At 39.8% G+C, this 12627-nt stretch overlaps 1 protein-coding gene across 1 annotated transcript; it reads right to left on the reverse strand.

The window, feature by feature from the left end:
• Positions 1-129: 129 nt before the first annotated feature.
• Positions 130-10997, reverse strand: padi2 (peptidyl arginine deiminase, type II). The gene is made up of 16 exons (XM_030091425.1): positions 10811-10997; positions 9134-9305; positions 8262-8331; positions 7786-7847; positions 7386-7500; positions 5959-6105; positions 5146-5312; positions 4410-4513; positions 4117-4228; positions 3775-3882; positions 3412-3563; positions 3090-3237; positions 2846-2939; positions 2676-2755; positions 1437-1574; positions 130-1329 (listed from the first exon to the last, which is right to left on the reverse strand). The coding sequence occupies exons 1-16, from the start codon at positions 10900-10902 to the stop codon at positions 1096-1098; spliced, it is 1995 nt and encodes a 664-aa protein (XP_029947285.1). The 5' UTR covers positions 10903-10997; the 3' UTR covers positions 130-1095.
• Positions 10998-12627: the final 1630 nt, after the last annotated feature.

The following is a 12627-nucleotide window of genomic DNA, read 5'->3' on the forward strand; positions in this document are numbered from 1 at the left end:
TTTGTACGCATCTGCTCCCAGTGAATGACGTGATGCTGTGTTGATTCCTCACCACAGTAAAGTGAAACTTTTACTTGTCTTTACTTTGCTATGAAGGAAAAAAAAATGATTATTACACTGGTGTAACTGAAGGAGGCATTTATTGTCAGTCAAGACAGCATTCATAATTTGCAAGTACAGAAGGTTTAAGTCACTGGACCAAATGCAGAATTTCCCTTTTCCTGTGTTGATTAAGCTGTCAACAGCCACAAACCACACTGAGAATGAAGTAAAAAATATGCAGAAAGCATTTTGGTAATGATAGCACATTTGTGTTACAGCCTTTTGGAACAGATACATGAAGGAAGCTGCTCTCAAGTTCCTTTCCTCTGAACATTGAACGTGCTTCAGTAGATGAAGTCTGCCCTCTTGTGGCTCTGTACTGTCATAGCACATCACTGTGTGTTAAAATTCATTTATCTGTGCTTGCACTGTATGCCAGTGGCTCACAGCCACAACGACATTGGGAGCGGATCTTCAATGTGCTTGATTCAAATGATTGTATTTCTGTTTTTGTTTGCTTAAAGCCCTCGTTCAAAGACTTGTTTGTAAATATTGCTTTACATTCTTTTGGTAAATGAAGTCAAAACATTTAATAAAGATGAAAATGCATATAGTAAATCGGACTGATCATTTTTAATTGCTGTGGTGGAGATGTGTCGGTTTGATAATGAGGCACTTATAGTGTAGAAATATAGAGGTAATGCTGCAAATGTAAAATTGTCACTTCTGGCTTACATATGAAAAAAAATCAGATTTTATATGATAGGTGTTTGTGAAGAACAAATCCATTTACAGATCGATAGCGATCTTCAACAGTGTGGTCATGAACAACTTTCCATAGAGAAAAACATAAATATACAGGCACTTGATATCAAATTCCCCACTTCCCTTTTGTACGCAGCATTAAATGAAATCAGTTCAAATATTACAATGATCATTGCTTAAATCAACACGAATCCATTCTCCTGACAATGTTTCATATCTGTTACAAAATCCAACAGGATTGAAGTTTTAAGGATTGTAATTTTGTCATTTTTCCATCCTGCTTTCCATTTACATCTCCATGTTCCACCACTTGAAGTCAAACGGCTCCCTGCGGACATTGGACCCACAGTGCACCTCTCCCAGCAGCTGGTGATAGGACGCAAAGTTATCTATGAATGTGCAGCTGAGGCCCAGAGGCTCCAACAGGGAGCAAACCTCAGCCTCAATGGCACAGCGTCCGTTCACTTTGGGACCAAAAGGCTTTGGAATGCCGAGATTTTTCCCCAAGACGAGCATGTTAACCTGGAAACAGATGTGACAAGCAACAGTGCCGTGAGCTCTTCTCATTTCTGTCAGTTGAATTTGGATAGAAGCACTGAAAAAAAATAAGGAAAACTTTCTAAACTCACCACGTCAGGGTAGTAGGCCAACGCTCTAACCTCTTCATCTTCTTTCACTAACTTGAAAAGGATTGGCAGGTCGATGATGTCCCCCTCATCCAGGCCTAACTCTCTCTTCAGTACATCCCTGTTCCAGTCAATGCAGCTCTGGCACACACAGTAACAAAAGATACTGTAGTAGGTATTACAATACTTTGCATTTCTGTACAGTAAACTCGTCAGCCCATGTATTTCAAGTCAAAAAGGACAATTTCTCTAAATCAACAGTAATGTCATTAAATGGTGCATTATTTTGCATAGATTTTGCAGGCTACATGTAAATTAGCTGTGGACTGAATGTTAGAGAGCTCAGGATGTTCACAGGACGCCGTCTCATTGACCGTGTTGTCAATGCAAAGTGCAAACATCAAGGAGAAACAGTCTGCTACCTTCTGACCACTGAACCACAGAGTGTGAAAACTGAAATTTGGCAGTCAGTGAAGACAGTGTCACTGGTGTTTAGTGCACTGATCAGTGCAAAAACACACATTTCAAATCAACCTAACGTTTGGTGAAGGAAAAAAATGAAGGCATAGGTTTGTTGATATTCTCTATCAGCTCTTTAATTGCTTCTACTAATTGTCATTGTAAAAAAAATGCAAATCATCTAAGCCAGAAAGTTAATCCTGGTGCTTCTTCTTCTAATTCTTCTTCGTCCAAACTTCAGTAAAACAGTGACATTGACCAACACAGAGCTGAACTGCAGCTTGTGTGTCACTGCAGCACGTTATTAATAGATATGTACACATCAGACAAGTTTAACTGAGGAAGACCTTCACAAAGTAGCACAAGCTTGAATTTGAAGTGAAGTGTAACTGTAATAAATAACTTTTTTAAATACAAAAACACAGCTCATAAAACAGTTTCTCAATTCGAATGGAAACCTTAAAACTGCAGCCTCCTTGGTCCTCCTCATATACAACACCTCTGGTATGAAGTGAGATGCTGACAGTTGTGCCAGACCTTATCAGCCAGCCCCAGTCGGGCTTCCGATAATAATGTGTAGGTGAAAAAAGCAGATCCCCACAGACGGGTCTCCAAATCCAGCTGAAAGCCCTCCCATTGAGTGGAGACTGTTACAGCAGTACATACTTGTGACCACACTGTTGACTCTTATCTAAAATGAGGGCTGTGTTTGGATTCTCCCAGACTGAAGTAGTTTGTCATTCTTCTTTCAAGCCATGAGTGTAATCTTGCCATCTCACCCACCTGCACGTAGTTGTTGTGATCCTGTAGCTCTTCGTCATTAAGTATGTCATCCACTGGTCTTGGGGTTTCAGTTTCCACTCCTTTTTGAGAGAGATAGAGTTGAGAATGTGTGTTTATGCTTTCGTTTATTTTGTTTTCATTCCCAGATATATTGCTGCCGATAAGCCTACCATCAAACAAAGTGGCATTTCCGTGGCCCTGTTTTGAAAGGGATTTAAATAGTTTGTAGCCTGCATCTGGGCTGGCCAGCAGCAATCGAAACCCCTGTGAACAAACACACCAGTTCAAAAGATAGCACTCACACACTCACATCCTGAGAGCAATCACAGTCCAACAATGTGTGGAACAGCCAATCACATCCTATTTCTGCTGAGCAGTGTAACTTGAGTGTCTTTGTAAGGGGGGGATGTTTACATTTTTGTCAGGTGCAGGAACAAAAGTCATGAATTCGTCGACGTGGCCGATGCAGAGCCAATCAGAAAACAGAGCAATGGGCTCCTGAACCTTCTGAGCCCACAAGAAGTCTTGAATTACTTGGGTCATATTGCGTCCTTGAGCTGCCCTTGAATAAAGAAAAACATTGAAGTATTAATGTGCTTTGTGTCATGAGGCTTCTGTCTTCGCTGCTCAGCCACGAGGAACAGGATGTAGTACTGGTATGAAAAACCAGTCAGACACAAATAATTCACATTCACAGCGAGCGAGGAACTCATCTGTGAATTTGTTGCAAACTCACGTAGGGAAGGCCACACCAATGATGATTCTGCCCAGGGGGTATTTTTTTCCATTCACAGTGACGGGAGGACTGACCTCCAGGTTGCCGAAAGAGTCCAGACTGTTCACGTCTTCCTTCTGAGCCTTCTTTGTTACATACCCAAAGTCAGGGCCCTGCGGATGCAACGCCAGTTAAGAACGCCATCTTGTGAATTACACTGATGTTATCTCTCCATTGAGCATGAAGAAGCTCGACTCTGGAAATGTTTTTGCACATTAGTGCAACGACTCAACCGCTAATTAGCAAGAGTTTTAAAAACAAGATCAAATCATCATTGTTTACAAAGAAAAGCTCATATTAACAAGAAGAATCTGTGTCTCTCACAAGTAGTTTTTCATAAGGAAAGTCCACGAGTCCCCGATCTCTGGGAGAATCCAAAACAACAGGAAACCTCTGATGAGGTGAGTCAATGTAACCGAATTCCACTTCATCCTGAAACGCAAATGGTTTCAATTACATTTCTGCTGTCGCTGTGTTTCAACACCCATTAAAAGACTTCAAGTGATTTTCTAAGAAACTTGAGATGTGTTTTGTTTGTTCCTTTTCCCTGGGTTTGTGATTGTGTTGTTGTGATTTTTCAAAACTATGCAAACAATCAGGATAAATATGAACTGGAGTCAAACAGAAAGCTGGAATTTGCAAGTGTGCACGTGTGTGTTTTCTTACCTGCATCCAGCGGTCTCCTCTGTTCATGTATTCATGACAGATTTTAAGGTTGTGTCCGCTCTTTGCAACGAAGGACCGTATTTCTTTCAGAAATGTGTAATTATCAGTCGTACTGAGAAAGCAACCACAAACATTTTTTTCAATAATTTTGCTTTTTCAAGTACTTTGAAAATCTATAACAATATCAACACAATCCTCACTCTTTCAACTCAAACAAAAAATATGTAGTTTGAGTTGGGTTGAGGAATATTTAACACTCTATAAATCTTCAGTATTAATCAATCTGCTCTTACCTACAGACAAACACCTCTTTGGGCGTCAGGGTGTTGGGGGTCATGATCCACGGTGCTATTCTGAGCACAACCTTGTCTGTGAAAATAGGCGTTTCGGGAATACCCTGTGAAGAAATGACAGTGGGAAGTGAGTGGTACCACAGCGTCTAGGTCTACTACACAGAAGAATAAAGAAACATCTAAGGACACATATGTTTTAAATGATAAATGCTGATTTAAAAAAAATGTAGTTATATAATTATTATAGTGAAAACTGATTTAAAGGTGCTGTAGGCAGGATTCTGCATCTCCGCCATCTTGCTTAGGGTTACCTAAGCAAGATGGCAATTTGACCCATCTAAGATGGTGATTTGAAACCCAGCACGGCCAATCCTGTCCTGTTTTCTCTGACATCACGCCCTTGTGCAAATTAAGCCCCTCCCACAAGAACGTGTGACGAACGCCCCTCGACCAATCACGGTTAGAGCCTCAGGGGCTCTTCTGATTGGTCAAAGATACCTGGAGCTGTCGAGATTCCTTTTCAGCTCAGAACAGAGACAGATGGAAACGCTGCGCCCTCGCGGTAGTGCAATTATGCTACACTCCTAAAGGATTATCAATGGATACTCTAACATTTAATCCAAAGAAAACACAGAAAAATTAGCATTGACTAGCAAAATCCTGCCTACAGCACCTTTAGAGAGATTTTGTTAGTATAAATGTGTGTAAAATTCTTGATGCCAGGCTCATGTCTTACAGGCCCGATGGGCTCCAAAAGGCTGAGATTGATGGTGACGAGCCCGTCAAAGTCTTTATCCGGAAACCTGATGCCCTCCACGTAAAATTTGTTCTCTGCAAAACCCCTACGGTACAGCACTTCCGCAGACAGACACGCACTTTGTAGTATCAGTGGATATCTGTGCCCTGGTTGACAGAGAAGCAAAAAGAGGAAAAAAAAAAAAAGTATTTTACATTAGTTTTTGTTTTGTTTTTGTTTTGTTCACTTACAGTGAGCAGTGAGCAAAATACATCACTGAGATGGTATTTATATCATTTGAATACTATGTTTTAAAGCAGAGGAAAAACTGAAAGGTGAAGTTCCTCTCTTGCACACGTCTACAGCTTGCTGATGAAATTTTTGATGCTTGCCACATCCAATGTTTGTCCATTCAGACATCCTTGATCTTTGCTGTGTTTGTACTTCAATTACACAGCACTGCAGTTCCTTTGAAAGCAATCTCTGACTTACTCCTCAAAGAGTCTTGGTCAGCCTGTTTGGTTTGTTGTAGGATCTCGAACTTTTTTTTTTAAAAGGCACACCAGAATTATATGTGTGAGTTGCTCCAGCAGATGAACCACACTAACAGTGTGTCAAACTCGGTTGAAATGAACTAAAACAAAGACTCTTTGGATTCAAGCAATAACAAGATACCCAAGATTTAAATACTTGCACTGGAGATTTACGAAAATATATCAGTGAAATGATTTTTCAGATGCCAGTGTGAGACTGTGTCTCAACACCACCTTTATTACATCCAGATTACATCATCTGGGGCTCCTCTTCACTCACATTTTCTTCCGACTGCACCATCTGCAGACGTGTAGACTCGAATACTTTCTGCATCTCCTTGAGAGATGTGCATGGTGAGTTTGTAGCCCTCTGGCAGTTTGGCAGGTCCTTTGGTTCGCAGCACCATGGTCGTCATGTCCTTCAGATCTGTACATCCACAGAGAGCCATGTTAATGTTTTCACATGAATTGAAGTTGAGTTTGAGATGTACTTCAGTTGCAGAGACAGCAGCAATTTCTTTTTTGCTTCAAGTGAAAAACTGGCGTGTGCCAAGTAATTTTTAAAAGCACAAAATCCCTCTTGATATCCTGTAAACCTCCCGTATTCGACAGTTTGTACTAAAAACACGTCTCAGTCACCAAACAACCCAACGAGCATTGTTTTCATTTCTTTTTTCATATAGGAAGCTTGAATGGGGCTGCACAGGGGTGCAGTGTAGCAGTTTCTCCTTATCGAGACATATCACTAGTTCAAGTCTGAGTTGCGCTTGGGGGCCTTTCTGTGCAGTTTGCATGTTCACCATGTGAATGCATGGGTTTTCTTTTTTTTCTTCATTTTCCACTCTCAGTCCAAAAATGTGCATTTATGGTTACTAGGTGACTCCAAATCGTCTGCCTCTCCCTGTGTTTGTCCTGTGATTGAGTTGTGACCTGTCCCAGGTGTATCCTCCTTTTGCCAGTAGTCCTATGGGATCACTTCCAGTGCCCCACAACTCGTTGTGTTCAATAAAAGTTCAATAAAAGATTGATGAATGGACAGGAGCAGGAGTACCTGGACAAAGCCCAGCATCTCCTGGAAAACAGATAGTGTTTTATAGAGCATTTAAATAAAGCTTGAGGCCTAGTACATTTGCTTCTCAGAGTGTTTCTGTCAACTGACAGTATTATTATTCATATCTGTATACACGCATAAAACTACAATTGCTCTGCTCCAAACTGTTCACTGCAGGTTTTTAAGAGTGTTACTTCATTAATTAGTCACTACGCTCAAATGAGAGTGTCAAAACTTCACAAACTTTAAGATATACTGCAAAATTAATATGATTATAGTGTCAACATTGGCAATAAGCATATCACTATCTGAACAATAAATCTGATATTTTCATCCATGGACTCATGTTCTGCATGTTAGGATATCTGGCCAAATGAATCTCATTTCAAAAGCCAGAAGACGGACCCACAAAATCACTGAAAGCAATAATAGTCAAGAAGCTGCTCTGCTTCTGAAACACTGCTGGTTTGAACTGCAGACACATACAAAATAAATAAATAAATAAATAAAATAACAGCAAACATAGTTCAGTCGCATCTAGTTATAATTGGAATATAATTTCCAAGTACAGATGGAGCAAACACTCACAGAACCAAGGAAATGAATGAGAAAAAAACATTAATAGAAGAAAAGATATTTGCACAACTCAGTTTTACCAGACTCTCTGTCGATGAAGTCCTGCTCATGGTCTAGTTTCCTCCACCTCCTCTCTGAGTCACAGTTGACCAAAATGATGGCTCCGTGCCCATCAGGACCCCATTTCCAGCATCCCTTAAAGAAATGCAAACAATAAATCTGAATTAGACTTAGCATGTCACTGGAGAATATTTATTATTAGACTAGCTTCTTTGTTTTACAACTTGCACAAAGATATAAACTTAAAGCAGATTACTTTACATGTTTAAATGTTAAACTGTGAATGTGAGATGAAAGAGTTTTATCTAAAACCAGAGTCCTTTTTCATGTGTTACACACGGAATATTCCTTTTTATTTATTTATTTTTTTTTTTTTATCGTCACTTTCCTTTGATACAAAGCCAAGACATTTGAGATTACCTTATTTGGGTTGTTTTTCTCCACGATGCCATCTCTGTCAGCATCCACATCCAGGGAGATCTCTGTGCAAGACGCACATCATGTTCATCAAAGACTGGTTATGATGGCAATATTATTCCAGGCTCAGGATGCAGCTTAACACTACCCTTTACTAATCACAGTCACCATGCTTTTGCATGTATTAAGGTGAAAATGATGAATGTGTTTCACTCATGTAGTGCTTCAGCAGTCCAAAAGTACTTCACATGCAAACCAATGATGGCTAAGAAAAGCACTGAACTTCTGTTGGCATCTTTCAACTTCAACATACAAACAGAATGAAGTGATGGATTGAACTTGAAACCATACGACAGAAAGACAACGTGATCTGTAGACTGCGTCACAGTCCTATAAATAACAGCCCATTTAACACTGTACTCATTTCATGATATCAAATGAACGAACTGTGCATGTGGTATTGGTAAGACTGAACTTACCGACTGCCGTCAGGTGCAGAACTGCTGTCCCTAACATTTTTTTATCCGTCCCATAATACCGCACAGACAGCTTTCAGAAAGAGAGTGCAAAATGTTAATGTGAAGAAAATGTGCATTTTCTGCATCACTTGCAAGGTGCAATCACTTACACCTGAAGTTTCTTTGAAAGAACTGCTGCGTCTTTCTTTCAGAAATATCTTGTTTATCTTGAGATTGTATAAAACTTTTGCCTTTTATAAAAAAAAAAAAAAATTCCATGAAAAGGAACAGCAAGAAAATAATCTAAATTTCGACTCCCCCTCCTCAAGAATTTCCCGCAGGGATTATTAGTGTTATTCTATTCTATTCTATTCTATTCTATTCTATTCTATTCTATTCTGCTGACAAGCCGACAATAAGGTTTAACATGAGCTGATATAGGTATGAAAGGATTATGTTTCAAATGTAACGCCATTACACATGCACACTGCAGCAAAATAAAAAAACACAATATTTTTTTTAAAAAAGCGTCAAGCTCGTCAACATCAAATGGATGTAGTCACACTGCCTCTGCACTGACAACCTTGAAAACTATATTATTTACTTTTTTGAGGCTTTTCTGGTTCTGTCTGTATGCTAGTAATTCATCTCAGCTGCTTCTTTCTCATTGGCATAAGTTTATAACCCTGTTCAGGAAATGATAATATCCAGTTCCTTAAGTTAAATTGCGTCACATCAGACTGATTCAATCATTACATGAAGCATTAAACACCCACACTGCTAACAGTCAGCTGATGTTGTGTGATTACAACATTATTAAGACAGATTTTATGACAGTAATTGTAATCAAGTCCTGATTTCAGAAACTCCTCATAATGCAGCATTTCTTTCACCTTGTTGTCATTTTCTTCTTCACTGGCCTTCTTCATACTGAAGAGCAGCACTGTGTCGTCGTTGAGAGGGATGGGAGACAGGTGATCTGCCTCACTGCGAGGAGGGTTGATGCTGTACTGAACATCGGCTGTGTGCTTCACAGAGAAGAACTTTGAGCAGGGAGGAGCACTCCTGAGAACAGAGCAAACAAAGGATAAACGATACCCTGTAGTAAGTACAATGCCTGTCTGAGGGTGCATTTTTTGTTTGTATTCAAGTGAGGACAAGCACAGACAGGTACAGACAAGCCACAGCCTCATGCTATGTACCAGGAGGTCGCCTACAACACAGTGTTATCCAAATTGGACATAGTATATTTACCTTCAAAACGTTCTTGAACCTGTATGTTCTTACTCATCCTGAAGCTTCTCACACTTTTTGTGAAAGGTGAGGGTGTGATGGCATTTTTCCTCGGGGCAAGAATTCTGATAAATCCATATCATTCCACCCACTGCATCTCAAATTTTATATATATCAGCTATGTCATGTTACCCAAGTAGAGAGAACAGCTGCTAAACTAGCAGGAGCATCCAATATGTATTCATGCTTTTTCAAGTCCAAATCCACCTGTGCATTGCTAGTTGTCACTGCGTTCCTTTCTACACTACAGTGTGTAGTGTAGTGTAGTGTAGTGTAGTGTAGTGTAGTGTAGTGTAGTGTAAAGTGAAAAGGGTTTTTTCTTGTGACGCTGATGAGGACTGTAACACAAAAACACACCAATTTTGTTAATTCCTCACATTCTGATCACTCATTCTGCACCTGCAACATTACAATATTTTACTTTTAAATAAGAAGGTTTGAGAACTGAGATCAGAATTTTGTTTTATAATCTCAAAAGGCCATCAGAGGGCCCTGTGGCACTGAGACATGTGCCAGTCTCCCACTCTGTGAAGTGTGGGCTGGCATTTGGCAAAACTTCTAGTATGCATTTCTTTAGAAACACAAAGTCTCTCCTGTTGACTGTAACAATGAAGGCCTGTTGGTCATCTCTAATTCATCACAAAAGGCTGTGAGCTCAGCCACCAACAGGATCAGCAAACAACAGACGCCCTATGAGGTGAACAAAGACATTCATACCATGGTCATCCCATGTGACTTTTACCAATTCTATTTCAAATGCAACACTTTCACTACAATAATTTAATGAGATAAACATTTCTTTTGCTTTTCAGGAAGGTCTTGACTCCAGTTCAACATAACTTTAACAGGCACATGGGAGCAGCAACCCCCACCTGTCTATAGGCTCAAATTACTGTTGCTCTAAATGCAGCTTCTAAAGTTCATGGTGCGCATGGCATGAATAAAGCATACAGAAACATATCCAAATGTAAAATATTAACTGCACAGTCAATTGATTCCAACATAACTATAAAGTTCAGTTAACACCTTTTCCAAGCAGTCTTTCAATAAAGGGCGCAATAAACAGTGTGAGCAATAAACTGTGGGCAAAGAGGGTTGTAGCATTTGGCTGCATTAAAGATGAGCACTGACAGTTTAAATCCAGTAAGTTATGAACATTCTCTGCTCAATGGATTTAGACCTAACAGAACAAATTAAAGTTGATATGTGATGACATTTTTAATACACAATCTGCAAATTTCTCAAGGCACAAAACACACCTGGAGGCAGGAGCTTACCGGTTCAGGTTCACGGTGATTTCCGAGCCCACCACGTACAACACACTTGTAGTTCTGTTATAATCTGCTCTGAGGGTCCTGAGGTGAGCCATGGCTGCAGTCCTCCGGGAAGGTGTCTGTTGTTCGGGAATAACAATGACAAGTCCCTCGTTTCGAGGAAGTGGAGCGGACGAGCACACACGGTTTGTCCCCGTCAGCGATAACAGGCGATTACAGAGGCTGCAGGTAAATAAAGGCAGAGCGTCTGAGCCTCTGTCCGCTGATTGGTCAGCCTGTGGCCGGTCCTGCCCCGGCACACGCACACGCGCGCGCAAGTACTTGTTATCTCCTGTCCGTCGTCCCATGTACGTTTCCTTTACCTCGTTCAAATTAAGAGCGATGAGAAGAAGCGGAAATATATAATTTACCACACTAGTTTGTAGTATGTTAAACCCAGACATAGCAGCAGAATTTGTAAGGTTGTGTGTGTGCGTGTGTGCGTGTGTGTGCGCGCGTGTGTGTATGTGCGTGTATGTGTGTACTGGAATTTGAAATCTCTTCACTTCCACTTCTGACACCCTCTGAATCTGATCGGTTTTTATAGTGGATTGTGCTTCTTTTCTTCGCTTAAGAGTTGAAAGTTGAATTAAGGGACAAAGCGTCGTCATGTGATCAAGTTTAGTTTGTGGGAGCAGGAAACGTCAAGTGGAATAGCCTCCAACCTCTATCCAAAGCAAGAGGGACTAGCTCAAAGTGTTGGACCTGTGACTTTGTGAGTTTTTCATGAGCAAGTAGGAGTAATATAATTTTGTCACTTTCAATCTCTTCTTTTCTGCACAAATGATATCTTCATTTATATGCTGCAAAGTTTATTGAGATTGTCAGAGCACCCAGGCTGACTTTGTACCTGCATCCTGTGTATTTTTCATTGATCATTTTAACTGAAGACTGCGGTCAACTCTGGATTCAGTAGCTGGACTAATAACCAAAACAATAAAAAAGACAACCTAAACCCCTATGGAGAATAAAAAAGGCAAAATCAATAAACTTATAAGAAACTACAGGAGTGATGAGGAGATGGAGGAAATCTAAATGAACAATACATTATGAGAGTTTACGTCAGCATCTTACACCTACACAATCAAGCAGGCAAGAACTTCCCATTCCTCTCAACTCATTACAGACCATAAAATAAACCAGTTCCTCTTTTCCACCTTTAATATTTTGACAGGCACCAATTTTAATAAAGTATTAAATACACTAACAGATGCACTTCGTGAGAAACTTCCAAACCGGTTCAGAACCAAAATCTAGGACATCATAGTCCAGAATTTTACTTGGCACTAAAGCTGAATTTAATTGAATGGTCAGTTATGTTATAACATATCACAATGTCATAATAATTTAAATGAAAATGCATAATGTAAAATAATAATATTTACATTAAATGCTTAATAATTACATTAGATATGATGTACTTTACTGTGTTTTGTGAAAAATAACAATGTTGCTTTAAAACCAATACATTATTGCCTACTCCTCAGCTGGAAAGTTCTAAATGACATAGTCTATTTGCATATTTGCACATTTTATATCTAGGTCAAATTGAGCTTTATGTCAACACCAGTGATGGGAGTAATGACATTAAAACAAACAGCGTTCCTAACGGCGTTACTGTATTTAGTAACAAGTAATCTATTACTTTTTCCAGGTTGTAATGCTGTTACCTTCAGGCACATGAGAGGGGGGTGCAGAGGGTGTTCCTGTCTCTTTGCTCATTGATGCCCAAAGTACCTTTTGTCAAAGTTTTTATTTTAATTCTCATTTTGTATTTTCGC

The sequence above is a fragment of the Salarias fasciatus genome, chromosome 5 (genome assembly GCF_902148845.1).
Source record: "Salarias fasciatus chromosome 5, fSalaFa1.1, whole genome shotgun sequence".
Classification (NCBI taxonomy): domain Eukaryota; kingdom Metazoa; phylum Chordata; class Actinopteri; order Blenniiformes; family Blenniidae; genus Salarias; species Salarias fasciatus.

What these genes read in the sequence shown, in the direction of transcription:
- padi2 (XM_030091425.1), bottom strand. Translation starts at nt 10,902, where the DNA reads ATGGCTCACCTCAGGACCCTCAGAGCAGATTATAACAGAACTACAAGT. An exon ending in GAGGAGACCGCTGGATGCAG is followed by an intron (nt 3,883 to 4,116) that starts GTAAGAAAACAC and finishes TTTGCGTTTCAG; the next exon opens with GATGAAGTGGAATTCGGTTA. An exon ending in TTCCTGCACCTGACAAAAAT is followed by an intron (nt 2,940 to 3,089) that starts GTAAACATCCCC and finishes GTTTGTTCACAG; the next exon opens with GGGTTTCGATTGCTGCTGGC.